Here is a 27,958-nt window from a genome sequence, read left to right on the forward strand (position 1 = left end):
ACTTAACAGCTAATCTTCATATGCACTTACATTGTTAATAAAGAAATTCTTTTTCTTTGTGGATATTCAATGAATTTTTTTTTTTTTAACAAATTTCCAGGTATAATATTGACTTGTGTTTGAACATGGAAAGCAAACGAGAGTTAAACAGAGTTACTGGGAATGCTGCTCGTCGGTGAGCCTCACCTTGACGAGGATTTCTAGCTGTGCTGTTCCACGCTCATCCAGGGAACCCAGGTTCTGACTCACTAGGGAGCAGAAACTGTGACAGAGATCCAAGATTTCATTCAGACAGTGAAAAACCTAAAACACACAAGCAGAGAAGCAAAACAAAGCTTTTTGACGACCCGCATGGTTATTATAAAACTCATAAGCTGAAGTGCGCTCCAGGAGACACTGATTTTGTCAATGCACTGTAACGCTCCATATTACCTCCCATATGAATCCATGACTTGGGAATAGATTTAAAAAAAAAATTTGAAACCTAATGAAATCATGCTAATTCTTTATTACTGGTAAAGAAAAAGTGAAACAAAACAGGACAGAATATTAGGAGCAATTATAAAGGGCCTGCAAGCATATTTTCAAAGGGAAACTCCTCAAATTCAGAGGCTCGCCAATACCTGGACCTGCTTTAGAGGAGATGAAAAGACAGTGCAGTACAGCATTTGATGGAGGTGGGGCAAGTTTCAGCTGAAAATTTTATACAGGTAACTGCTTAGTTCTCAGTTGGGCAAATCCGGTCCTCGAGTGCCACAAACAGGTCTGGGTTGTTTTTTTGGTTTTTTTTTTATAACTATTTTTCAAAAAGAGACAAGACATAGATATGATCCATGACAACACATATCTGCATATATACCACACTGCATTAACAATCAAATGAATAAAGAAAAACCCAGAAATATCTGAATATAGCATCACAGACAGATCTGAAACGCAATATATTAATTTGAAGTGTGCCATTTCCAAAATTTTCCCCAAGTACCATCATAAGCTTCCAATTTGGATTTTAAGGTAAAGGTGATACGCTCCAAGATAGCCAGCTCCACATCTTTATTACGCCAAACTGACACTTGCGGTGAGGTTTTCCAAAAGTACGCAATAGTTAAATGTCCAGCTTGTAACAGATGAGATACTAGCCGTTTATCTGATTTTGGTAAGTTCTGTTCATCCCAGCAATTCAACAAGCAAAGCTGAGGTGAAAACAGAACACTATTCCCCACAATAGTGTTAATGATCTCTTGAATATCTTCCCAAACTTGTTGCACTTTCCTGCAGCCCCACCACATATGAATATAGCACCCTCGCTCATCACACAGCCAACGCATGGGGACTAGCAGCACTAAACTGAGAAAAGAAAAAATACAGAATATAGACATGGATGATGTAGTAGCTGATACATCAGCTCCTGATTTTTATTGCAAGTAGATAGTTTATATATGGATTGCCAGATCAACCACCAATCCATATCGTCTAAATGTGTATCCAGATCTGTATTCCGTTTGTCTCATTACTATACAAAAGAGAGCAATATAGCTGCATGATGAGCTTGGGAGCCATAGCATATTGTGTTAAAACCTCTTCTAGCCCCATAAGGAGCTAAAACCATGCATAAACAGTCCAATCCATCATCCTGCATTGCCTTAAACACTGTCATTAAAATCTTGAACTTTGCCCACAGAGCTACTGGTACCTAATGAAGTATCCTTAAAACTGGGCTGATGTGCTCCCTTCTACCAACACCCACAATCATCCAAGAAATGGCATTTTAGACTAACTGAAGAAGGTGAAAATAGTTCTGAACAGGATAATTTCTTTTCCTTGAGTCCAGTCAGACCAGTCCAGACAAATGGATTATGCCCACCGACCAGCAGATGAAGGAACAGCCATGGTGTTATCAGACATTATTCTGACTGCCTGACCTTGAAGCAATGATGCAAAGTGAAGCAGGGCCAGCTGAATGGCCCTGGTCTCCAAACAACTGATGGACCTTCTCATTTCCATCAGAGACCAAGAACCTTAAGCAACTTGCCCCAGATAGACAATGAGCCCCCCCCCCCCCCCATCCCACTAGGCTCAAATCTGTCATTACCATCATCTGGACAGGGAGCTCGAGATCCACACCTAAAACCAGATTCCTGGAATCCAGCCACCACTGCAAGGTGCTTTTCATTTCTCTCAACAGAAGATGAATGGCGTAATCTTGAGATTGAGAAAGCCACCTAAAAACAAGGCGCTCTGCTCTCTCATGTACACTCTCGCCCAAGGTACCTGATTCCAAGGCCACCATCATGGAACCAAGAAGCTGCAGATAATGCCACTTGGTCAGAAATCTGACAGCAACGAACAAACTTGCTAGCACAGCTTTAAAATTCTTTGTTCTATTAGATGGACACGACCTTCCTTCATGTTGTCTAGAGGTCCAAGATAGTCCAGAGTCTGAGAAGTTTTCAAATTGCTTTTGGAAAAATTGACTGACTAATCCAAGTCTTGCAACATCTGAACCACCCTGTGGCCAATGAAAAGGAAAGGTCCTGAAATTGGAAGTGCTCCCTCCAGTACTGCGAAATGAAGGAATTGTGGATTCTCTTTCCTGATCGGAATATGAAGATAAGCTTCCATAATGTCCATTGAGGTCAGAAATTTCCACCACCTCACTTCCAGAATGACTGACTTCAAAGTTTCCATCCTGAAATGAGAAACTCTCAGAATTGATCTGCTTTAAATCCAGGATAGGGCGGAAGGTGTCCACCCTTCTTGGGGACCACAATGTAAATCAAGTAAAGATCCAGTCCCCTTAGCCACTTAGGCACTGGCACCACTGCCTTCTAGGTAAGGAGGTGCTCCAGAGTCACTCATCGCTTCTCGCTTTGCCAGTGACAGTGGGAAACCATAAAAGTGTCTGAAACTGAATTAGAGAATTTGAGTGTGTAACCATACCAAATGACCTCAAGGATCCACTTATCCATTGTAATCTGGGCCCATCTCTGATAAAGCCTTGACAGGCAACCACCTCTCTGTTTCACTGTGGACTGGGCCCCCAAATTTGCACTGGGAGGATCTAGGATGAGCCTACCACACAGGACTTGATCTTACCTCTTTCTCTTAGAGGACTGAAAGGACCGAAATTTACCAAATGACCAGGCCTTCTGAGTGTTTAAGAATCGACTCTGCCTATATAGAGTCCCAAAACCTACTGCAGGCTTGAAGAGAGACTGAGAGGAACTCTTAGGCCTATCCTCCGGTAGCCTAGGCACCTTCAAGTTGCACCAAACCTTGGCCATCCTCTTCAAACAGCATTGCCCTTTAAAAGGCAGTTTAGTAAAACTGGACTTAGAAATGAAATCCTCTGATCAATTTCGTAGCCAAAGAAGTTGCCTTGCTGCTACTAAGAACACCATTCCCCTTGCAGTCATTTATACTAATCAAAAGTAGGCATTTGATAGATATGCAGTTCCCGGGTTCCAAATGCAGGGATTCATCCATTACTTTCTCCTGTGCACCCTGCACCAGACGCAAGCCAGATGTTACCACAATACAGCTGCATGCGACTACCTGCAGATCCATGCTGATCGCCTCATAGGTCTGCTTCAGCACAGATTCTATTCCCCTATCTTGAGTGTCCTTGAGAGCTGCACCACCTTCTGCAGAAATCATAGTCCACTTGTTCACCAAACAGACCAGCACATCCACTTTTGGAAACTTCGGCTTATCTCTCTCCTGAGGCATTAAAGGATATAGTTTAGGCAGCACTCTACCACCTCTAAAATTCACTTTAGAAGACACCCATTCCAGATCTTTCAGATCCTTTACCACTTTACATAGAGAAAAGGATCTGGAAGGTTTTCCAATACTAACCACAATGGGATGCTCTGCTGAGCTGATAGCTTCCTCTTTCTTCTCCTCCGCTATATGCAGCATACTCAAAGTTTAAAAAATCAAGAAAACCAGCTCTTCCTTATTGAAACGGTGCACCACAGAAGAGCCATCCTGTTCTTCAGGAGGATATTCACCTGCTTCTTAAACCCATCGAGGGACTCCTCCAAATCTGAACAGAATTCCTCTTCCAACCTCTTCCTCCTCATGTTTCCTGAACCAAAAGGGTGGGGAAAACCTGGAGTGGATCCTGGGACTGAATTCTGTCACATAGCAAAACCCTGCTTCAAACATTTAATGAACTCACCTGCCCAGGCAATGGAGGAAGACAGCAAAAACACACGTTTTAAGAATTGCAGCCGCAAGGGAAACTCCTGTAGATGCCTGGCCTCCTGCACCACGGGTGTGAGATGAGAAAGATCCATATCCCTTGCACACCCCCGCGGATCCAACATGACCGCTGATCCCGATTCAGACAAGGTCATGACGGAAGTCTTCAGTAACTTGGGGGGCCCCCCCCCCCACCTAAGAGATACTACCCTATGAGGTTCGAGAGAACTGGAGGCCATATCCCTTCAATACTAAGCTCAGGTTCCAAGTCGAGCAGATCTGCACTGTGCAGGATTTTTGCGCTTGATTCCCCAGAAGAAAGTATGCCATCCAAGAGAACTTCGGTGATTGCTTCCCTTGTAGCAAGCCAGAGCTGGTCTCTGCCCTCTGCGAGTTTCGCTGTACCAGCCCACTCTTTTGCACCATTTGCTGGAGACGGAAAAATAAAGCTGAAGGCAGCATCAGATGACACCCCACCCCCCAATAAAGGCAATGAAGTTAGCTTTGAGCTTATTTTCAGTCTCCATCTGCTGGCAGGGGCATGTAACCCACTCATCTGGACTGCACTGGTCTGGCATGAACGATAAGGAAAGAGAAGTCACTCACCTGTAATAGAAGTGCTCTGAACACAGCAATTCGTCAGTCTCACAACCCCCCCCTTCCTCCTCGTTCTCCCTACCAGTCAAAGATGAAATTTGAGGTTTGCCGTGGGGCCACAGTAACATGGGAATTACCATCATAGGTAATGTAAAGCTGCTGAGCACAGTCACGTGACCCACAAGTTGGTAAAGCGCTGTAAGCAACTTCTCTATACACAGAGCAATAATCATTGACTTAAATGGATGATGGTGACTCTGCCAAGCCCAGCTGAACAGGTTTGTGACTTGAACTGTTAGCATAAAGTAGTTTATCATAAAAATAAAGGAATTGTTTAGTTGCTGTAACTAGTAGGACTGAAAAAGACTGTAGAAAGTCTTTGATAACACAAAAAATATCACATGCATCCGGCAATTCCAGAAACATAAAAGCAGAACGTGAGGTTTCACAGTAAGAACATTAAATTAGAAGACACTTACATGTTTCAGTAAGATGAATGACTGGGCCAGGAGGTTACTAAGGAAGTGATCATGAGCCAGTCGTATGCTTTCAAAATCCCTTGTGGAATTTATCTGCTGCAACAGCTGTGAGAACTGGGACTCCAGCACATCCACCTAAGAGAGAAGCACTGAACTGTTTATTGGTCTGGACTGCTCAAATTGGCTAACTATATAGTTCACAAAGATTAACCTCTTCCAGACTGGCAGATTTAAATACGACCATACATACCTCTTAACTAGAACCCCGATCATTAGCACAGATTCCCTGCGCTGACTAGCCTTGGATCAAGTACATGCAAATCATGCCTTCCAACACCAACCTGGAGATAGTACTGGAGGTTATCCACCAGAAATGCCATGTGGTTCCTGAGTCTCCATTTGACTGCATCGGTTCGGTTGGACTTCAGATGCTTTCGTTGCATTTGGAGAGCCCAGCAATGCTGCAGCTCAGACTGAACCCGGCGTACGCTCAATAAGTACTTGAACACAACATTGTACCTGTTGGAGAGATGAGATCATCACCACCACCACCTCCCAAGTACTGTGTGTCATTACTGTCCCTACACACCAACCAGTCAACAAGGAAAAAGGATAAGATAAGAAAACAACAATAACACAGTGAAACAAATATGGCATCAAACTCACATCAAGATTCCCTTCTCCTCACAGTTCCACTATCGTGCACGGCCAGGAGGGAAAAAAAGCCCCCACAGAAGGAGAAAGAGAGAGGAAAAGACTGCCAGCAAAGATGCTCAGTACCACAACTAGAACCTTTACCCTGAGTCCGTGTGGAGCCAAAATATAATTCCATGCTCTCCCTGTAGTGCTTAAATGCAAGATGAACCAAGAGAGTAGAATATCAGATGTCTCTACGGACAGGGCTAGACTCACTTCTCTAGCACTGCCGGGGTGAAAAGAATGTGTAAAGGCCACTGCACTTTATAGGAGAGTCCCAGGGCTGCCCAGCCAGAAGAGGGAGGCTCCCGTGGTGAGGATTCTCGTGAAGGACCTTCTCGGGCCTGAGACGCATCTGTAAAACAAAGCAAACCTTTGTGATGCTACTTTAACTGGTATTCTGTTTCTAGAAAGACAGGCAAATAATTCCCATGTTTTAAAATATTGGGAACATATAAAATAAGTTTAAGTGCCTTCTCCTTTAATATGTTAGTGGCACTGGAGAAGCCAGGCCTAAAGTAGTTTATAACACACTCACAGTCTGCATTAAAAAAAATAAAGAGAAGGTACAAGTGAGTCCTACCTTTGTGTTCCTTTCCATGATAATCAATCGTCAGGTGGAGCAGGGGAAGGAGGTTATCATCATCTAGAAGCACTTTGTGTGCTGACAGCTGGAATGCCACGTTAACATCTGAGAAAGACACACAACTTATTCACAGCCATTTCAATGTATGGCAAAACCAAGAATGCGCAGAGCCAGTTTCAGGCTAAAATTACGAGAGAGAGAGAGAGAGAATACACGTAAAAGGGAGAGAGAGGGGGGGGTATTGATGCACATGGCTTAGTCTGCAGCAGGGTGGAGCTTGCTGGGATTGGTTCTAGGGCAGAGAGCAAGGACAGAAGAAGAGTGCTCACCATGCTCTGTCACAGCAGTGGGAGGAGTTTTCAGCATATGCTGCGCTATGTCAATGAAGGCCTGGAACAGCTCCCCTCTCCCAAGGAGGTAAAAATCTTTAATTATCTAAACGGAAAGGAAAGTCTCGATCATTCAATTTTGGTGCATAACTATATACATTTCCCACTCTTATTTGGATTTATTTTTGTGCACACCTGTTTTGGCTGTGAATTAATGAATACAAGGTTGTTAAGGTTTCTCGAAGGGTTAAAGTTTCAAAATCTTGAATAATCAGGACTTGATGCATAAAATGAAGTATGCAGGCAAGTCGGCCTTATGCACACAGTGTGGATTTTCAACCCCCTTAAAATATAATATACACAAGTTTGCATCCACAGAAAACAGGCTTATGACTTACTTAGTTTAAAATTTATTACCTGCTTCTCCCAAAAAAGGTTAGAAAGTGATATGCATGACAGGAACATACACAAAAGTAAGAGACACAAAGCAATCAAAATTAATCAGACGTAAGGAGGATGAGAAAGGCTTCAGACATTTTGTGAAATGTTCTGTTGACCCAAGAACATAAGGAAATATGCTCCAAAGAAAGGGGGCCGATGTATTCGGGGGCAGCGTACACAGTTTAACCTGTGCCTGCATGCATATCTTTTGTGCACAACTTCACTGGCAATGCAGCAAGGAGTTTTGCACAACAACAATGTGCATGCAAGTTGGCGCCTTCTCATTTATTTTTAAAAATGTGTATCCCACCTATCCCAATGCAAATCTCATGCTAATGATGGTATCAGATATTGCCTCTCGTTGCTGGGAGACGCACTGGCTTAACTCGGGGTTTCTTAGCACTGGAAACTTCACTCCTAAAGTTTCCAGGGCCAATATTAGTCTATGGGCAGAAGCTGGCGTTCTGGTGCCAGGATTTATGTGCAAAGATTAAAGGAGGAGGCCTTAAAAGTAGCATTAATATGAAGATTAAAGAAAGCGGCCTTAACAGTAGCATTGATATGTTTCTGCTTTGTGAGGGAAGAATCAAACCCGATTTCTAGAATTTTTACTTCAACACTTGGATGGACAATCTGGGTCCCAATTTGAATTTGAGGGCTATTGAAAAGTAAGTTGGGACATTTAAGCCATAAGAGCTTAGTTTTATCACAATTTAATTTCAATTTAATATAAGTCAACCTGCACTCAACCTCTTGAAGGCACTTTCAAGGCAGATTATAGTCAGGTACTGTAGGGTTTACTGTCTAAGTTGTACCTGAGGCAAAGAAGCAAAAGTGACTTGCCCAAAATTACAAGGAGCAGCAGTGGGATGTGAACCCTGGTTTGCAGCCCGCTGCTCTAACCTCCAGGCTGTTTGGTTAATCATCTCATCACGCAAGTCCTCCAGAATTTTATGGAAAGCAACCCAATCAGCATGAGGTATTAAAGATCTCGCATCTATTCACCGATGGAGCCTGATGAGTGTCAGGTACCTTCCAAATATCACCGCACAATGTACAGCCCATCAGTTGTTACCTTCAGTTTTCCCAGCAAATCCGATTCTTCCACCATCAGCTTCCACAAGTGCTAGACAGGGGAAAGAGGACGCAGAAGTACTGACATAAGCTTATTGTGTAGAACCTGTGTTTTTACATTCAGATCAGGACTTTACAGACAGGGAGATTACTGGGACCTTACTGCTTTCACACCGAATAATACATTTTACTTTACAAACGTCCAGATGCAATATACAGTTTAGTCTAGCCTACAAAATCTGGGTATCTCACACTTGGTTTGTTTTCATCATCGCTTTGGTTATATGCCATTTGCTATACAGAAGGAACTTTATCAGAAGAGCCAGGGTGACACCCGACTTCTGCTGCAGGAAACACACGACATGAAGAGATTCTGGTTACCTCAGCAACAGTGCTCCTGATCCGGTCCACCACAGATTCAAAGTCCACCAGGCTGAAGAGAGGCTGTTGCTTCAGCCTGTGAAGCTCGGCAGCAAAAGTGTCCTCCTGGTTTTTCAGAATGGAACCTACGGAGGTAACAGCTCGGAGAATCACACCCAGTCCGGTCACAGGGTTACCCTGGCAGCAAACAATATATTAACGGGGCGACACCCACCTCCTGTGGTACGGCACTAGCAAAGCTCTTTCGGAACCGTACAGATGTTTCTCACCTGTTCTGGTGAAGTTCACATTTTGATTCTCAAACATCTGGACAGACTCGCCCACAAAGAGGATCTTCTCTGCAACCCGGACTGGCATATAAGATGGCAGCATTTCTACTCGCAGCGAGAACTGCTTCAGAGACGGTGCCAGCATGTTCTCTTCTTCAATCAGGCGCTGTGACAGACCAGAAGGGGGAAAGGACCAGCGATGGAGGCAAGAGGAGTGTGAGCAACAAAGATCCTACGGGACTAATGCACAAGGCGATGCACATTTTACAGACAACACAAGAACATTTTGTTTTAATTTTAAAACTTCTCTCTCAAGATGGTAGCCCAGCTGAAATACTTTTAACTGGAACTACACAACAGTTATTCAAAATTGATGATGTACACATACTTTCAAGACCCTTTGAGATAGGACAAAAGAAAAAAAAAAAGGACCTATGTGGTCTCAGAAGCTCATGTACAACATCTGTACAAACTTCTTGTGCTGGTCCAGTGAAAGATATCACAAATGCAAACAATTCAGTATTGCAAGGTGACCGCCCATGTGGTCACCAGTCTCTTTCTCCTGTGGTTTTCTGACCTATTGGTGTTCAGAAGGTCATCCTGGAAAAGGTAGTCAGGACAGCAAAGGGCCCGTCATTGAAGAGATTCAGCATTATGGCAGGCCCAGAAAGGACCTGTATGCTGAACTTGCCTTATAATTTCCTTTCCTGGAGTCCAGTCAGACCAGTAGGTTATGCTCACCAACCAGCAGATAGAGGCAGAGATCAACAGGCTCACTGATGTCACTCCTTATATGCATCTGTGCTGGCACTAGCATGCCAGTATTTTTACAAGCAGCTAACGGCAGAAAACCTTAATGCATTGTTTTATTTAAAACCTTTTCTGTAACCAGTGAACTTCCAGAAGAACAAGGAAGTTAAGGTCTAAAAGTTTCTCAGTACAGAATCCCTCATAAAATGATCTATTCCAATTCAGTGTCCATTTTAAATGCCAGCTTACGGCTTTCCCATCCTTCTAGAGCATTGAGATCAGCTAATCGAAGCCTACCTGACGTGCCTTCTATCAGAGCTGCTGGATTAGGTGAAACCAGAGACAGGACCTATCTTAAGGAAATCATTACCTGAAGCACTTCGGTTGATAAAGTGTCAAAAGCAATTTGGAAAGCAACTCAAGGCGCACTTGCTTTTGATTGAGTATTTTACACCCTAGGTTTCTCATTTGCATTACACTAAGCAACCATGTATCCAGCTATTTTTTTTTTTTTTTAGTTTTTTTGTCTAGTATCAAACTGAACTATGTTTTTAATATATTTTTTTGTATATTTGGTTGGAAGCCGCTGTGAATGATGGATGAGCTGCAGGATATAAATTTTTAAAAGAAATAAACTACCACTCATCTGCAGAGACGGCCATACCTTCAATATCAAATCTGCATCCAGCTCGTCGATTATTTCCTCTCTCTGCTGTTCATCGCTGAAAAAACATGGCAGCACAGGGAGGCTCCTGGACTGGTCTGACTGGACTCAAGGAAAGGAAATTATACGGTAAGAAGTCATTTCACTTTCCTCTTTATCCAGTCAGATTAGTCCAGACAAGGGAGATGCACCCAAGCTACTCCCAAATAGGGTAGGACGCTGCCCAAGTCCCTCGCAAAAAGCTCTGAAGCAAAGGAAGTTTCTTCTCTGAGGCTGACATCTAAGCGGTAATGCTTAGAAAATGTATGCAAGGAAGACCAAGTGGTTACCTTACAGATCTCCAAGGGAGATACCAAACATAATTCTGCCCAAGACATAGCCTGAGCCCCAGCCCTGGTGGAATGAGCTTGCACTTGTGTAGGCAAGGAAGTACTGGAACCCACATGGGCCATTGTAATTACATCCTTAATCCAATGCGCCACTGTAGCCTTAGAGGCTACTTCACCTTTAGGCACTCCTTCATACAGAACAAAAAAGATGATTTGACTTTCGGAAGGCCTAAGTAACCTTGAGATATTTTTAAAAGACTTTTACAAAAATTCCCTAGATATAGCTTCCCTGGGCAAAGAGGCCTCATCCACCAAGGAGGAAAACTGCCCTCAAAGCAGCTATATCTAGGAAATTTTTTTGGGGGGGGGGGGGGGGGAGAATAACCCCAATCCTCTTGGAAGGCCCCTGGTCCTGACCAAGTGCCCTGAGGGAGGGAACCAAGGCTCTCTCATTTTATTTGTTAAATCCTAAGCCTGAGGGAGGTAGCGCTAGTCTTTCACCGCAGGAGCCTCTGAACCTATTTCCTTTTCAGCCTGCCAGGCTGCAGTCCACAGCACAGGATGCTTGTCTACCATCTACTAGAGACAGAGAATACTGGCAGGTTGGTCAGCGCAGATGCATATAAGGAGTGATATCGGCGAGCCTGTTAATCTTTCTCCATTTGCTGGTTAGTGAGCGCAACCCACTGTGTCTTGCTGGATGAACAGGAAGCCCAATTTCTGCTCAGCATTTCTTCCAAACTGCTTTTTGGTAGCCAAACATGGGCTGCTGCTTTTGAACATTTTGCCTAAATGGAAAATTGTTTTTACATTCATCTTTTTACATTATCTAAATTTCTCAAAAATGGCTACCAGCCAGGTATTGGGGAGATAATGCTGAATCTGTATGTGCCTCTGGAATAGATTCTGCCAATTATGCATGTCAGCATTGTTCAGACATCCATATTTGTTTTTTTTGCTGAATATTAAACCTAAAGCTCTCAGTGACGGTAAGGCATATAGGATTTAATCAGCCTTGCAACACTAAGAATTTATGCTGTAGGAATCAAACAAAGAAGTCCCTGAGAAATGTGTAGTAAAAGGGAGAAACACTTCTGGAGAAACCAAAAAGAAGAGGAATAAGCACCTAACAAGGGCAGGCTGAAAGAACCTGTTTATACAAGAAATCTCACCAAGTCCTGTAGTTCTCGTAACTGTTTCCCTGTCAGGCCCCCAATGCCTAGATCCTCTTCCTCCTCTTCCGGCTGGGCAGGGACATTCCCAGAGGACGGACCTTGCTTGACAAAGAACTCCTCATACTGGTCCAGGAGAAGGCCGTGCAGCATCCAGGCTGAGAGCTGTTTGTACATGACCCCATGACACACTGCCAGGATCCTGAGGGGGAGAGGATTCGTTGGTTCAGTGCTTTGCGTCTAACAGAAATACGGAGTTCCAGCTCAGAGGCACAGTCACACAGGTAGGCAGGAGTTCAGCTGTCATAGTCACAAAGAGACGATAATCTCGCACTGACTGTTTCTCTTACTGTTAATCTGCTGAACCTTCAGTGGATCTTGATTTACATCCTTTGTATCAATTTTCCCCAGTAACTCCTGATCAGGTGAATCAATTTTAATCACTGAATAATAATAAGCTCCTTTCATGCTTGTTTTTCTGGGATTATGAAAATGCTGGCATCTGATGTAGAGGTTTTCCTAACTTGATTAAATCCTCGTTATTTGAGGGTAACCTCCCTGACATTTTAAAGCAAGCTTCAGTTCGACCCATACTGAAGAAAGCTTCTCTGGATCCCACCGAGAAGTCTTCTCACTGTCATCTTATTTCTTCCCTACCCTTTCTAGCCAAATTAATTGAGAAAACGATATTGAAACAACTTCAGGACTTTGACAACCATCGTGTTTCTTCCCTGTTCTTCTGGATTTTATCTATTTCACAGTACCAAAGCTTTACTGATCTCTACCCTAGACATTTTCCATCACGATTTTGATACTGATGCAGCTTACATTTTGGGTATTTTTTCGGACCTAATCTGCATTCGATACTACGGACCACGAGATTTTCACTGCGCGTGTGACCCAGTTCTAGTTTAACTGACAGTTTTGGCTTGGTTTTCTTCTTTTCTGACAAACTGGTAGACAACATGTTATTGGGAATTCTTCTTCTCCCCTTGTTCATTAAACTGGGGTGTCTCAGGGCTCAGCCTAATCGGCCATATTGGCAAATCTTGATGTAGGGTATTGTCTCTATGCTGCTGATACTCAGTTTTTTGTTCCCCTATCTACTTTCTCTAAAGCTTTTCAGAAACTGTCCAGTTGCCTTACTTCTGTCCATAGCTGGCTTAGTAATTAGAAGCTGACCTGAATATTAATAAAATGGAAATCATGATATTACGTAGATGCCCCCGTACTGGTGCCCCCTTCCAATTTTAGTTTTCACGGTCACTAGATTCACGTCTCTCAGTGTAATTTAGGTACAATATTTAACAAGTCTTTATCATTCTGTCCACACATTAAAAATGTTTTGCAGCAGGCCTTGGGATATAAATACACTCCTCATGATGCAGTTCTGAGTATTCTACGTATAATAATACAAACAGCCCTATTCACAAACGTGCATTACCATATCAACGTGGAAACTGCCTGCACATCATCAGTGAATAGGCCCTATCACGAATAACGGAAGCTGTGTACTTTGTGAAGAGTCTTTAAATCAACGAGCTCTGAGGTCAGCAGCAGCAAACACTATAAATCATTAAGCCTTCTCAGAGACTAACTCGCAACCCAAAGCCATACAGCTTCACGATAAAGAACATATTTACAGCCTCTCGCCATTTATCAGCTTCAGTATCCAATCTGCAGTATTGGCTCCAATTTCCATGTGACCAAGGAAATATCAGAAAGGCTGGAGAAGCACCAATGATCCAGCTAAAGGCCTTCAACTCCCTACTTATGTGGAAAGAAACATGCAAAATTCTCTCTATACAGCGGTGTTGCGTCGGGTCTTCGACGGATTCGCCCCGCTTGCTTCACCTTATTCTCGGCTCCTCCCGCTTACCTGGGCAAGATGGCTAGCGCCGCGTCTTTAAGCCGACCTCTCTGGCATCCCCAGAACGGCTATGGTGCAGCCTCCCGCCATTGCTCCTCCCAGGTACCTACCAGGGTGCGCACGCGCACGCAACCCACGTCTTTGTACCACCCTTGGCGTGAACCTCGAGGGCATTCCCTCATGCTGACATCACGCCATCTGGGTATATTACCTTCATCAAATTGCTAGCTCCCAGAGTTAGCAAGGACTCGAATCCGTTCCTGTCTGCGCTACTCTGCTGCTTCCATGCTGCCGCAGGAAGCTCTCTCGCTGCCCTTCGGGGTAACTGCTAACCTGGGTATCCGCTCCTCGGGGGCCCTCTGCTTTATTTCAGGTGCCTTACAGGGAACAGGTACTCGCTCCTCGCGGGCCTGCTCTCCCTGCCTCGGTGCCTGTACTTTCTACAACAGACCTGGTGGAATCGCATATCAACAGCAAACACCTAGTGAGTACTCTAACTCTCAGTCTATCTCATCCACAGTATCTCCTCGCTGGGAGACCTGCTGCGGAACCCCCTGACGTCATCTAGGAGAGAAGGGCCCCCTCTGCCGAGGTCCCTGAGAATACAACCACAGACTGCCTCACTACTGCCACCTCTGGTGGAGATCTTCAAGCTGTCTAATAAAGAACTATCCTGTGTTTTGTGTGTACGAGTCTAGCCCAGTGCTGTGGCTCCTCCCGGGGCTCCTCCCCTTGGGTGTGGTCATCTCCACAGCACCCAAGGATCCACAAAACACACGTTATCATAACAAGTAGCATTTTGAGGTCGAGGGAAAGAGTGTGCCCTGTGTGTTTGTGCCTTTTAAGTACACATGTGTCCAGAACCTATACATTATCTGTACCAGTCAGAGGCTGCCTTCAAACAGGTGGTGTGGGGCACAATTTCAGATCTCAGCTGTCTAATTTCTGTAATTTTTTTCTCAGGCTAATTACAAAATAGCTCCAAGACATCATAGCCAATGAGAGGTCCATTCTCAGAAGTTATCCAGCTAAATTAATATTTGAATCATAGAAACGTGACAGCAGAAAAAGTCAGCCTATCCATCCAATTAATTTAGCATTATAATTCTTATCACTTCCTTAAAGATCCCCCGTATTTATCTCATGCTTCCTTGAATTGAGATACTGTTTTTGTCTCCACCACTTCCATGCATCCACCACCCTCTCTCTAAAGAAATATTTCCTAAGATTACTCCCGAGTCTACCCCCTTTTAACCTCATCTCATAACCCCTCGTTCTAGAGCCTCCTTTCCACTGAAAGAGGCTCACCTCCTGTGCATGGAAACCTTTGAGATATTTCAATGTCTCTATCACATCTCCCCTATCTCGCCTTTCCTCTAGGGTATACGTGTTTAGATCTTTAAGTCTATCCCTGAAGCATATTTGGGCCTGCTGTGGCCTTGGGAATAGCCCAGGAACACAAGTCCAGTTCTGTGCAAGTATTTATTTACAGTGCTTCACACTTACAGAAAAAAAACAGTGGCTCACCTTGCGTCAGGCAGAACTCTCAGGTAAACATACTCCGTATGGATATACCAGGAGGTTCTAGCAGCTCTCTGAGGGCCTCCTCCAGCTCTCTAGGCCTGGGTTCTTATGGCAGGCTGAAGGGACCCTCCCTTCACCCAGAATCCCTTGCAGCGTTCTTGCTTAAGGAAGACTGGGTTAGAAACCTAAACCAGACTCTTTAAGGTAGAATGAGGAGTTGTCTGTGTACTCTGTCACATACCCTCCCCTTCAGCTCAGCCTTGTCAGGTCAAGCACCCAGACGTGCCTGGGGTACACCGCAACTCTGTTTCAAGTGCCTCCCCCCTCCAGCCATATTGTCCCCAGCACTCATGAGTTGTCTTCATAAGGTTGCTAAATGGGGATAATCCCGACCCTGGACTATTGGATATGGAAGCTTGGGGAGGGTAGCTGCTGCTAACACGGCTTGTCCTGCGGTAGTCATGAAGAGGTTGTACATGTCAATGTCTCCATTTTCTTAGAGTTAATGCATGATATAGTAAGCCCTGGTGAATGAGCATTTTGCTACAGCTGGAATCAACCAAGGCCTGTGTGGAGGCTCTTTCCAGATCCACATGATTATAAAGTCCTTAAGTCGTGTATGCAGGACACCTACAAAATTGCAGTTTTGACAACTTGTGATCCCAAGCATTTTCCCCACTGTCCTCATTCTTTATTCCTTCTCCCATTGCTCTGCTAACTTGCCTTCGCTCTCCAGGTCATCAAGCCGAAGACCTTCTTCTGCATGGCCTTCTGTAGGGCCGGTCAGGATTCTGCCCTGCCAGGTTCACTTAAATATTCTTTGGCTACCGGCTGCCTAAATGGACAGCTGTCTTCTTCATGCCCATTCTCTACACAAGGTGCACAAAAAGAGAGGGTCTGCAAGGTCCCGTTTCTGGGTTGTTCCTGTCTCTCCAGATTCCCCTTTATTTATTTTTTTTTGGGTTGCGGGATGTCGCTACTTCAAAGCACTGTTTTTCAGTATGTGTACGTCTTCCTTGGGCGTTGGCCGAGTCTTCTATCCTCTGTCCCATGCCAGGGAATGGTTACAGGTTGCCTCTCTAAGCCCCTTATGCTGGCAGGTATTGACTGTGCCTGGTGAAAGGCTTCTGCCACTTCCAAGGTGAGCCTAGTGAGCCAGCAGACCCAATGCCACATGAGCTGGTCTAGACCATCCAGGAACTGCTTCAGGAGTATCTGATGAGCTACTTCTGATCCCGACCTTGACTCCGGCCAACGCCACTTCCAACCGGCATCTTTCAATCGGTGAAAGAGATTTCTAGGGCTCTCCTGGGCTTGCCAGAACTGCTGTCGGTAATGTCCTGGGGAATGTCCCGCTCTCTGAAGTACAGTGACCTGATGTTCTCATAGGAAGCCCTCCCATCTGGATTGACTGCCTGGAAAGCTGTTTGACTCCTGCCTGTAAGAAAACTCACCAAGGAAGTTGTCCAGCTGGTCTCTGGCCAGGCCAAAAGGCAGGCGGTCCTTTCAAAGTTTTTTTAAAAGACCTCCAGGTCCTCATCTGCCTTCATCTTAAACAGGATTTGTGAAGGTGAAGGTGCCTGAGGTATTTTGGACACAGCAGATTACAGGGCCTCAGCTAATCAAATTTGCAGATGATACTAAATTGTTCAGAGTAGTTAAATCACAAGCAGATTGTGATAAATTGCAGGAAGACCTTGTGAGGCTGGAAAATTGGGCATCCAAATGGCAGATGAAATTTAATGTGGATAAGTGCAAGGTGATGCATATAGGGAAAAATAACCCATGCTATAATTACACGATGTTGGGGTCCATATTAGGTGCTACAACCCAAGAAAGAGATCTAGGCGTCATAGTGGATAACACATTGAAATCGTTGGCTCAGTGTGCTGCGGCAGTCAAAAAAGCAAACAGAATGTTGGGATTTATTAGAAAGGGAATGGTGAATAAAACGGAAAATGTCATAATGCCTCTGTATCGCTCCATGGTGAGACCGCACCTTGAGTACTGTGTACAATTCTGGTCGCCGCATCTCAAAAAAGATATAATTGCGATGGAGAAGGTACAGAGAAGGGCTACCAAAATGATAAGGGGAATGGAACAGCTCCCCTATGAGGAAAGACTAAAGAGGTTAGGACTTTTCAGCTTGGAGAAGAGACGGCTGAGGGGGGATATGATAGAGACGTTTAAAATCATGAGAGGTCTAGAACAGGTAGATGTGAATCGTTTTTTTACTCTTTCGGATAATAGAAGGACTAGGGGACACTCCATGAAGTTAGCATGTGACATTTAAAACTAAATCGGAGAAAGTTCTTTTTCACTCAACGCACAATTAAACTCTGGAATTTGTTGCAGGAAGATGTGGTTAGTGCAGTTAGTATAGCTGTGTTTAAAAAAGGATTGGATAAGTTCTTGGAGGAGAAGTCCATTTGGGTACTTGCCTGGTTCTTATGGCCTGGATTGGCCACTGTTGGAAACAGGATGCTGGGCTTGATGGACCCTTGGTCTGACCCAGTATGGCATGTTCTTATGTTAGTTAAGACTAAGCTTTGTTGTGTTAAATGACTTGCAGCCACTGCTGTTTGTCTATTCAAGTTTGTAAAGCATTCTGCAGCTTTTGCTGACCTGTGGCCAGGATCTGGATTACTTGCTTCATTTTCTCTCTCTTTGGGGCCAGCTCCCAAATGGATGATTCACACGAGGCGGAGAAAACAAAAGCACCTGCTGGTCTGTCCAGCCCTAACTTATTACTTGACCTCCCTTCACCCAGAATCTCTGGCAGCGGTCTACATTAAGGAGGACTGGGTTAGAAACCTAAACTGGGCTCCTTAAAGTAGGATGAGGGAGTTGTCTGTACACTCCATCACAATCCCCATATGCTTTAGAACGAAGACCACTGACCATTTTAGTAGCCACTCTCTGGAGTGACTCCATCCTGTTTGTCCTTTTGAAGGTGCAGTCTCCAGAACTGTACATAGTATTCCAAGTGAGGTCTCACCAGGGACCTATACAGAGGCAATATCACCTCCCTTTTTCTGACTCCACATGGTAGGCCGCGGTGGGGTTTTGTGCACCTGCACACCTTCTTGTGTTCCTAACTCTGCATCCCCGTTCATGTTCTTTGTGCGTATATGGTACACATAGCTAAGTGCATCACTGAGCATGTTTTGTGCGCATGTACCTGAGAGTTTTCTATGTGCGCATTTCAGCGTGTTTTGTTCATTTTCCTAAGTGCATACCTGCCTGTCACTTTCTGTGGGTGTATTTCAACATGTTTTGTGCATTTTGCTAAGCGCCTGTTTGGCCACCTTAAGATCATCAGATACAATTACTCCCTATCCTGCTCTTCCTTTGTGCTTAGAAGAATTTCACTTCCAATACTGTACCTTTCCCTTGGGCTTTTGCATCCTAAATGCATTAATCTGCATTATTAGCATTAAGTCTTAGCTACTGAACCTTAAACCATTCCACGAGCTTCGCTAGATCCCTCCTCATGTTTTCCACACCTTTCTGGCTGTCCACCCCATTACAGATTTTGGTATCATCGGAGAAAAGACAAACCTTTCCCGACAATCTTTCTGTTATATCGCTCACAAAAATATCGAAAAGAACCGGTCCAAGGACCAATCCCTGAGGCATACCACTAACAACATCCCCCTCATCAGAGAAAACTCCATTTACCACTATCCTTTGTCACCTCCCACGCAACCACTCTAGGATCCATACCAAGGGCACACAATTTATTTATAAGTCTTCTGTGTGGAACCGTGACAAGGCCCTGCTGAAATCCAAGTACACTACATCTAGCACTTTCCTTTGATCCAACTCTCTGGTCACCCAATCAAAAAAATTGATTAGATTCGTCTGACAAGATTTACCTCTGGTAAAAAAAAACAAACCAAAAAACAAACCCATGCTGTCTCAGATCTTGCAATCCACTGGATTCCAAAAATTGCACTATTCTCTGTTTTAGCAGTGATTCCATTAGTTTGATCACCACAGAGATCAGATTAACCGGTCTGTAGTTCCCAGCCTCCTCCTATGTGCACTTATCTGGCTAAATTCTAGCTGGATAACTTTTTATCCCGCTAAAATCTGGCTGGTTAAATCAAGGCATAACTTATCCAGCTAACTGTGGTCGATCCAAACACCTGTCCTAAAGCTAGCTGGATATATACTATAACTTTAAGAAAGCAGGATATATTCAGTGGCACAGCCGCATCGCTGAATATAAGGGCTCAGTTAGCTGGATAAATGTATCCTAACTAACTAACTGAGCTGCATAGCAGCTGAATAGGGGCCTGTCTGTTTTTATATTTATTTACTACACTTTGAGATCTGTAATTCTGACTTTTCTGAAAATCACAAGTGTATAGGCCCCTGGTCCAGCTTATCTCCAGTAAGCCAGCATCATTTGGTGCCAGACTGTGAAATCTCATTTCCTTACTTCTCCAGGGCACTACGGACAGGTGGCAGCCCCCCACAGCTGTGCTTGTGCACTGTCTCTAGGATCTGGCATCCATGAATCTACACAGAAAAAAAAAAAAGACAAAAATGTTCTATGAAGGTTTGCAGCCGAGGGTGGAAACCATATTAACCAGTCCAGCTCAGTAAAAAAAAAATAATAATAATAATAAGGCTATCTTATCCAAACCAATCTATTAAAAAAGAAGATCATTGTACAGACACATTCATCTGATCTGTCTGCTGATACATCAGTCCCCAAGACCATTCAAACAAAATTACATTTACCCCGCAGGTATAACTTTGGAATGCCCTTTGCAGAATAACACTTTGGTGCTCTAGAATGTGTCCCCATAGTATTCCCTGGGAAGATGGAGAGGTTAGAGGGAAGTAATGCTGGGCTGGAAGTAAAGCGGGTAGGAATAACACTTTTGTGCTCTAGAATGTGTCCCCATAGTATTCCCTGGGAAGATGGAGAGGTTAGAGGGAAGTAATGCTGGGCTGGAAGTAAAGCGGGTAGGAATAACACTTTTGTGCTCTAGAATGTGTCTCCATAGTATTCCCTGGGAAGATGGAGAGGTTAGAGGGAAGTAATGCTGGGCTGGAAGTAAAGCGGGTAGGAGCAACCCTCAAATTGGAGGGCATCAACATTTTTACTTCCTGACAGTCATATTGGATCTATGCCAAAGGAAGGTTACTCCAGTCTTTGAGTTCCGCAAGCAGGTCGGGTTTTCAGGATATCCACAATGAATATGCCTCGGATATATATTTGCATGTACTGCCTCCATGCATTCAGATACATTTCTCAAGCATATTCATGATGGATATCCTGAAAACCCAACCAATGTACCACATTTTCCCCCCCTGGTCTATGTCGTGCACAGAGCAGAAAGAAGGAAGGATTAATATCATACCAAACAGCAAAGATGAAACTCAAGCACAGCATAGTGATCCATTCTACAGACTGCTCAGGTCCTTCCTTTTCCTCTAATGGGAGTATGTATCATTTTTATTTATTTATTTATTTTTAGATTTTTATTTATTTATTTATTTAAGTTTTTTTATATACCAACATTCAGGACGATAGTCCCATCATGCTGGTTCACAAGAAACAGGGATGTAATAATAATAAAACTTTACAATTTGAACAATAGTGCAGAAAAAGCAGTTACATATAACAAGGAAATCAATAACTTGGAGTGAGAAGGAAAATGAAGATCAGATAATTATATATAAGTATAGATAGCATTGAATAAATAACATTTATTAACGTTATTACTAGCGAAGCGTGTTGATTGATGGGAGATTAAATAATGTTGGAGTTAGGAAGCGTTTTATATACCGGTGTTCCTGTATTAAAATACAGATCACATCGGTTTACATTGAAACATAAAAATTATGCCAAGAGGCGGTACATATAACAAGGTTATAGAACTTGGAAAACATGGAAAACAGATTCGAATAATAACACTGATAAAGTTGTAAAGTCTCTGAGAAATCAAATCATAAAATAAGGCATAATTGTCTAAGATAACTGTGATCTGCAAAAGGGATTGAGATGGTGAGAAAATCTTGATAGCTGGAGGTAAAAAATAATCAAAGTTCTGGAAAAGCTTGGCTACAGAGCCAGGTTTTAATTTTCTTTTTGAAGGAAGCAAAGCAGATCTCAAGGCGGATGTCTGGCGGGAGCATGTTCCATTGGACAGGTCCTGCTAAAGAAATGGAACGTTTCCGATGTAAGGATATTGTTGAAGGAACATAGAGTGTGCCTTTATAAGCTCCTCTGATAGGTCTAGTTGAAGAATGAAAACGTAGTTGGGTGCTTAAGTGGAGTGGGGATATGTTGTAAATAGATTTATGAATTGCTGTGTATACTTTATAGAGAATCCTTTGCTTAATAGGCAGCCAGTGGAGGAGTTTTAGTATGGGGGTTATGTGGTCTCTTTTATTCGTATTGGTAAGGATTCTAGCTGCAGAGTTTTGAATCATCTGGAGGGGTTTGATGGATGAGGTTGGTAGGCCAAAAAGGAGCGAGTTGCAATAGTCAATTTTTGTTAGTATAATGGCTTGCAGAACCATCCGAAAATCATAGAAGTGGAGAAGTGGTTTCAATTTTCTCAGGACAAGAAGTTTATAGAAACAGTCTTTAGTGGTGGTGCTTATAAATTTTTTGAAGTTAAGCTGATTATCTATCATAACGCCTAAATCACGTACATATGGTGAATGTACATGGGTCCGTGTCCTGGATCTGCCAATGACTCTATATAGCCTGATCTACCTGTGTTTCAGCTTACAAATGTATAATTGGGTACTAGGAAGATTGTTCCTTGTCCAGCTCCTCTTCAGAGGTGCACAAGCCTGGAAACTGAGAAACCATGCACTCTGGGGAGGTGGGGTGGGATGGCTGCCTGCCTGAATGGAACATGGAATGCAAATGGAAATTAGCATCATTTACATAAAGAAAGCAGAGATGAGTGGCAAACGCTCCATTCTGCTGCTGATACAATCTTTCCAGCTGACAGAATAAATGTTTCCATTGGAAAAGCACCAAGGACCAATTCTATGACAGAAGCAAGAATAGACAGGCTATCTCCAGATAACAGAAATGTCTCTATTATCCAAAAAGTCAGCATCCGGGTCTGCCTTGCCCTGGTGATCCACATGGGTGGCTAGCAACCCCCACACTGCTTTCAACTGAGCTGAATTTGTTCATGGCACATATTTATCAATGTGATATTGTAAACTGCAACAATATGATGTATAATCCTGTATCTAGTAATATATAAACATCATAGTATTGAAAGCTGATGTTACTCTGTTGCTCTTCAGTATGTCTAGAAAAGCTTGGGAAACCTCATAGCGTTTTTTTTTTTATCTCACTTTAAAAACAGCCGTTACACAGCCTTTTTGCCGCGTTAATTGCTTAACACTGCTTTTTGTTATGTGTGTTGGCTTTATTTTTAAGTGTATATTACAGCCCGTAAATTGGCATGGAGCTGTATAATTTTAATCATTGGTTTCCAAGCTATGACTTCTTAAATGATAAGTGCTAGTGTCTTAAAAATGTTTTAAAAAATGTTTAAAAAAAACAAACTAAAAAATTCAGCTTTTTGCTTCAGTTTCACAGTCATAGCTTGGAAACCAATGATTAAAATTATACAGCTCCATGCCAATTTCGGGCTGTAATATACACTTAAAAATAAAGCCAACACACATAACAAAAAGCAGTGTTAAGCAATTAACATGGCAAAAAGGCTGTGTAACGACTGTTTTTAAAGTGAGATTAAAAAAACAAAAAACGCTATGAGGTTTCCCAAGCTTTTCTAGACATACTGAAGAGCAACATCAGCTTTTAATACTATGTTGTTTATATATTACTAGATGCATATTTATCAATAACAAGAATACCAAAAGCAACATTCTAACGCCTCAAAAAATGACTAATTTAAAACAAGTGGTATTGGTATATATATTTTTTGTGGAATTTTTTTTTTTTTTAATTTAAAAAGGTTTCTTTTTGGGGTGTTAGAACATTTTTGGGATTCTTGTTTTTACTTATATTACACACCTTATTGGTCAATTTATAAATACCAAATATTTATCAATGACATTTTATGTCCTCCAGATGACCAGAAACGGACAAAAGCACAGTCATCTACCACAAGCAGAGAAGTAAGGCCACATGTAAATATTTAAGCATCACTGATAAATAGTATGTTTCAAGGAGCCTCGAAGAAAACAGAAGCTGATACAACCTCTACATGGTATAAAGTTAAACATGCTAGAAAATACCCACAATTTTTCTAGTGTTCAACACAACATTTCTCAAAACCACATGTGCTCCCTAGAAAACTATTACTACTGTTTTTTGTTTTAATTTCTATTTTTTTTTTTATAAATTTATTGCACAATTGCTTTACCCAAAACTATTTCTGAAAGGGTAAATAACCATCCATATGGAAACAGAGTTTTGGGTTCCCCCTGCATCCATAGCAGAGTTGTCCTGGGACGGTCTCCTGACACCTCGAAAGGATGACCCCCAGGACTGACTTCTGACTGCGGTTTGCCTCTGTGGACTCACAGAGCATATTGTCTCGAAACCTAGCCCACACAGGAAAAAAACATCTCCTGCCCGTCGGCTTATCTTTTGGCAACTTATACACCTTGGACTCTCCCAGATGTTTCATTATCTGCTCCCAAGTCCTCTCCAAGCAAAACCTTTCCCTTAAAAGGAAGAGCACCAAGCTGAGATTTGGCCCACACAATCACTGGCCAGCTTTGTAACCATAACAACCGTCTAGCAGATCATAGAAGGCATCCACTCCCTAAGCCGCAGCTGCTTCCCGACACTCAGCGTCCCGCAACGTAGCTTGTGACTCCGGCAATTGCTGGACCCCATACAGACATGTCCTCTGCAAACTGCAGCCCTTATGCCAAGGGCCAAAACCTTAAATTTCTTTTTAAGATGAAGTTCCAATTTGTGATCCTGCACATCCCTTAAAGCGGCCGAGCCTGCTACCGGAATAGTGGTCTTCTTGGTGACCGCTGAAACTAAAGCATCAAACTTGGGAAGAGCTAAAAGCGCCAAATTCTCCTCTGGCAACGGATAAAGCTTCGCCATAGCTCTCCAAACTCTTAAGCTGGGCTCTAGAGCATCTCACGTCAGAACTAGCAACATCTTTACTGACTTATGAAAGGGAAAAGCCTTTACTGGACCGTACAAACCGTTTAACATAGGATTTGCTTCCTCCAAGTCAGACTCCTGCGCCACCTTGATTCCTAGCTTCTAAAGCACCTGTGGTATAAACTGGACATCTGCAGAGCAAGAGTCGGCTCTAGCAGACATAATGTGCACACACAAGAACTGCAGCTGTGGTGCTCATGATTCAAATCAGAAAAAGAAACATTGCCAGTGGGGAGATCTGACAACCAGACAAAAGGGACTCATGATGCCGAAACCACAGGCACCTGGTGGGATTGAAACTCAGATAGAAGAGAGATAACAGCCTCTGGGAACAGGAAAGATACTAATGATGGGGCAATATTGGGCAAAGATGAAAAGAAACAGATTCAGCTGTCATGACTTGCTCAGATAAGAGGGAACTTGTAAACAAAGAAAGAAATTATCTTTATAAGCAGCTAATGTGCCGGCAGAAAACTGAAGGAGTTCCGACAGTGGCTATCAGGTAAGTCATTTGATTATCCTTCCCAATACTCTATCTTATTTTGCATATCAATAAATGCTTCTAACCTGACTGAGTACTTGTCTGCTTATCTGTAAACACGGGGATAAGCACTGTAAAAAGCCTTCACAGCAGACAGAGTTCTTCTCTGCGAAAGAGGTGCACCACTTTGGGATCATCTCCTTCTGCCATCTTCTGGGTCCCCAGCTAGGTCAGGCGCCTCCGGTAACGCATCTGTCCCTGGGTTTCTCCCCTAGTGCCGGCTCAAGATCCTCAGACTCATCAGCCAACAATGAAAATCCCAAAACACGCTGAACACCTTCGGTACGCTTCCTCTCCCATGATCTGGGTTCACCAACAGATCGAGACAGGGAATTAAAAGGACCCCCCAGACACTTTCTTGGCTAAGTATGCCTTGTGCAGAAGGAGATCAAATTTAGTTGAAAAGGGACTCAGTCACAATCCAGGGGGAAATCCCCTACAGCTGAGCCTCCACGATTCAGGAGGAAATCATCCCTGTCCAAATTCCCCTGGTCCATCCTTGTGCCTACCATAGCTAGGGACAGTCGCAGTGGTGAAACCCTGACCTCTCCCGGTGAAGTTGACAGCCGCATAGCCGAATCCAACATGGCCACCATTCCCGCGCCGAGAGAGGAAACCCCGGGACAGGCCTGGAAGCTTGCGCCAAAGAAGCAGGCTTAGCACGAGAGGGAGGCACTGCCAACATGCCTTACCCATCAGAAACACAATCCTTCCATATTTTGTTGCGACCGCGAGTCTCCGCAAATGCATCATGCACTGGCGCACACCATTACTTCACCGCATGGTCTGGAGCTGCGCGCGTCACTTATGGACTCTTCCTCCAGGAACTTGTCCAAACCTTTTTTTTTTTAACCCCTGCTATGCTAGTCGCCTTGACCATGAATCAGGGCAAGACAGCAGGGTTTGCACCACCTCCATCTGCTGGAGATAGAGAAATACTGAAGGGATGCAGGTGGCACACCAGGTTAAGTGAGGGTGCCCTTCAAGTTTTTCTCTGTCTCCATCTGCTGGAAGGGAGGCATAACCCCAAGTCTGGACTGATCCGGGTACGTACAAGGAACAGCTTGATAGTGCGCAGAGTAAAAAAGTACTTTCTATGATTTGTTTTAAATCTACTGCTCATTAGTTTCAAGGCGCGGCCCCTTGTTTTAGTATTATCGGAAAGGATAAATAACCATCCTTTATTTACTCGTTCCACCCCACTCATGATTTTATAGAGTTTCTATCCTGTCCCCCCTGAGCCATCTCTTTTTCAAGCTAAAGAGCCTAGCCTGCATAGCCTCTCATCACAGACAATCCATTTCATCCTTTTATCATTTTTGTCGCCCTCCTCTGAACTCTTTATATCTCTGCTATGTCTTTTTTTGAGATGAGGTAACTGCACATCAAACTCAAGGTGCAGTCACACTATGAATCTATCCAAAGGCATTATGATATTCTCAGTTTTGTTCTCTAATCCTTTCCACAAAATTTCCATTTGCTTTATTGACCACCGCCAAACCCCGAGCTGAAGATTTCAAGTACTGTCCACAAGAATTCCAAGGTCTTTGACCCAGCTGATGACTTCCAATACAGAACCTAGCATCGTGTACCTGTAATTGGTTTTATTTTTCTCTATGTGCATCACTTGGCACTTTTCCCTAAACATTTCATCTGCCATTCAAATGCCCAATCTCTGAAAGGTCCTTCAGTAAGTCCTCACAATCCGTTGCTCTCTGAATAATTTTGTTTTAACTGAAAATCTGATCATCTCGCTCATCGTTCCCTATTCTAGGTCTTTCATGAGTATGTTAAACAGCGCAGGTCTCTATTTGAAAAACTGATCATTTAGACTTGCCCTCTATTTTCTGTCCACAATAGGACACTGCCTCCTCTACCCTGTCTTGCTAATTTCTTGAGGCACGTCTCATGGAGGACTTTGTCAAATGTCTTCTGAAAATCTAAATACAATATATCCACTAGATCGCATACATCTATGTGTTTATTTATACCTTCAAAGAATCTAAAGAGATTGGTAAGGCAAGACATCCCTTTGCTAAAACCATGTTGACTCTTTCCCGTTAATCCGTTTATCTATATGGCCAGTGATTTTTTTTAAGAATAGTTTCTACCATTTTACTCGGCACAGACATCAAAGCTCACAAGCCAATAGTTTCCAAGATCATCCCTGGAGCCCTCGTCAGAGGAAGTCTGTTGAACTTTTGTACATTTCTTCAAGGAATGATGGCTTACAAGTTCTAGTGTAGGACTAGATCAACCCATTTTTTTTTCAATTCATACAAACCCCAGAGCATTGTGGTATTTGTAGTTCCACAGCATTAAATGCAGAAACAGGGCCCCTTCTTTTCTAATATGCTGCTTCTCTAACAATAAGAAACAAGAAGGGGAGCAAAGGAAGGAGATGTAAAGGGGAAAATTTACCTTCTGACTCTTGATCTGTTCCACCACAATCATCACGGACGGGAAAAGGAGCTGGAACTGAAAAAACATGGGCCAATATATAGACTTATACCATCAGCATGAGAGGGTATAATTTAAAATATATCCTAAGATAGCCGATCCTCTACAAATCCTTGTGGCTTAGGTAGCCTATTCTGAAAACCTGATCAATGGAGTCAGGATCTTTTGGACAGTTTTTGGAGAAGACAACTTCAAAAGCTATAGGAATCTCCACCTCCTAAGAGCAGGTAATTAACATATGCAAATGTGGAGAAAAAGGAAGGCATTTTCAGATTTCAGAACTAGGATAAATCTTTCTAGGCATGAATGTCAGTCTCCTTCTGGCACTCTTCTCCCTCATTCTTCTCCCTTCCTCTCCAATTCTCCCTTCCATCCATTCGTTTCTCCGCTAATCTTACCCCTTAGAACTAATCCTCAGGCTCAATTAAACTCCTCCCATTTC

General features: G+C 43.2%; 1 protein-coding gene across 2 annotated transcripts in view; it reads right to left on the reverse strand.

Moving 5' to 3' along the window:
* Nucleotides 1-186: 186 nt before the first annotated feature.
* The window catches only part of LOC115082226 (gamma-tubulin complex component 4), a gene marked incomplete at its 3' end in the record, with an annotated part of 39,711 nt that continues 11,939 nt past the window's right edge, over nt 187-27,958 (reverse strand). For both annotated transcript variants that reach the window (XM_029586482.1, XM_029586483.1), the window contains 12 exon segments: nt 187-303; nt 5,283-5,417; nt 5,624-5,801; nt 6,195-6,333; nt 6,562-6,669; nt 6,894-6,999; nt 8,410-8,460; nt 8,790-8,914; nt 9,059-9,224; nt 11,974-12,175; nt 19,815-19,894; nt 27,478-27,534. In XM_029586482.1, the coding sequence (XP_029442342.1) occupies nt 187-303; nt 5,283-5,417; nt 5,624-5,801; nt 6,195-6,333; nt 6,562-6,669; nt 6,894-6,999; nt 8,410-8,460; nt 8,790-8,914; nt 9,059-9,224; nt 11,974-12,175; nt 19,815-19,894; nt 27,478-27,534 (1,464 nt within the window).

The sequence above is a fragment of the Rhinatrema bivittatum genome, unplaced genomic scaffold, assembly GCF_901001135.1.
Source record: "Rhinatrema bivittatum unplaced genomic scaffold, aRhiBiv1.1, whole genome shotgun sequence".
NCBI classification, from domain to species: domain Eukaryota; kingdom Metazoa; phylum Chordata; class Amphibia; order Gymnophiona; family Rhinatrematidae; genus Rhinatrema; species Rhinatrema bivittatum.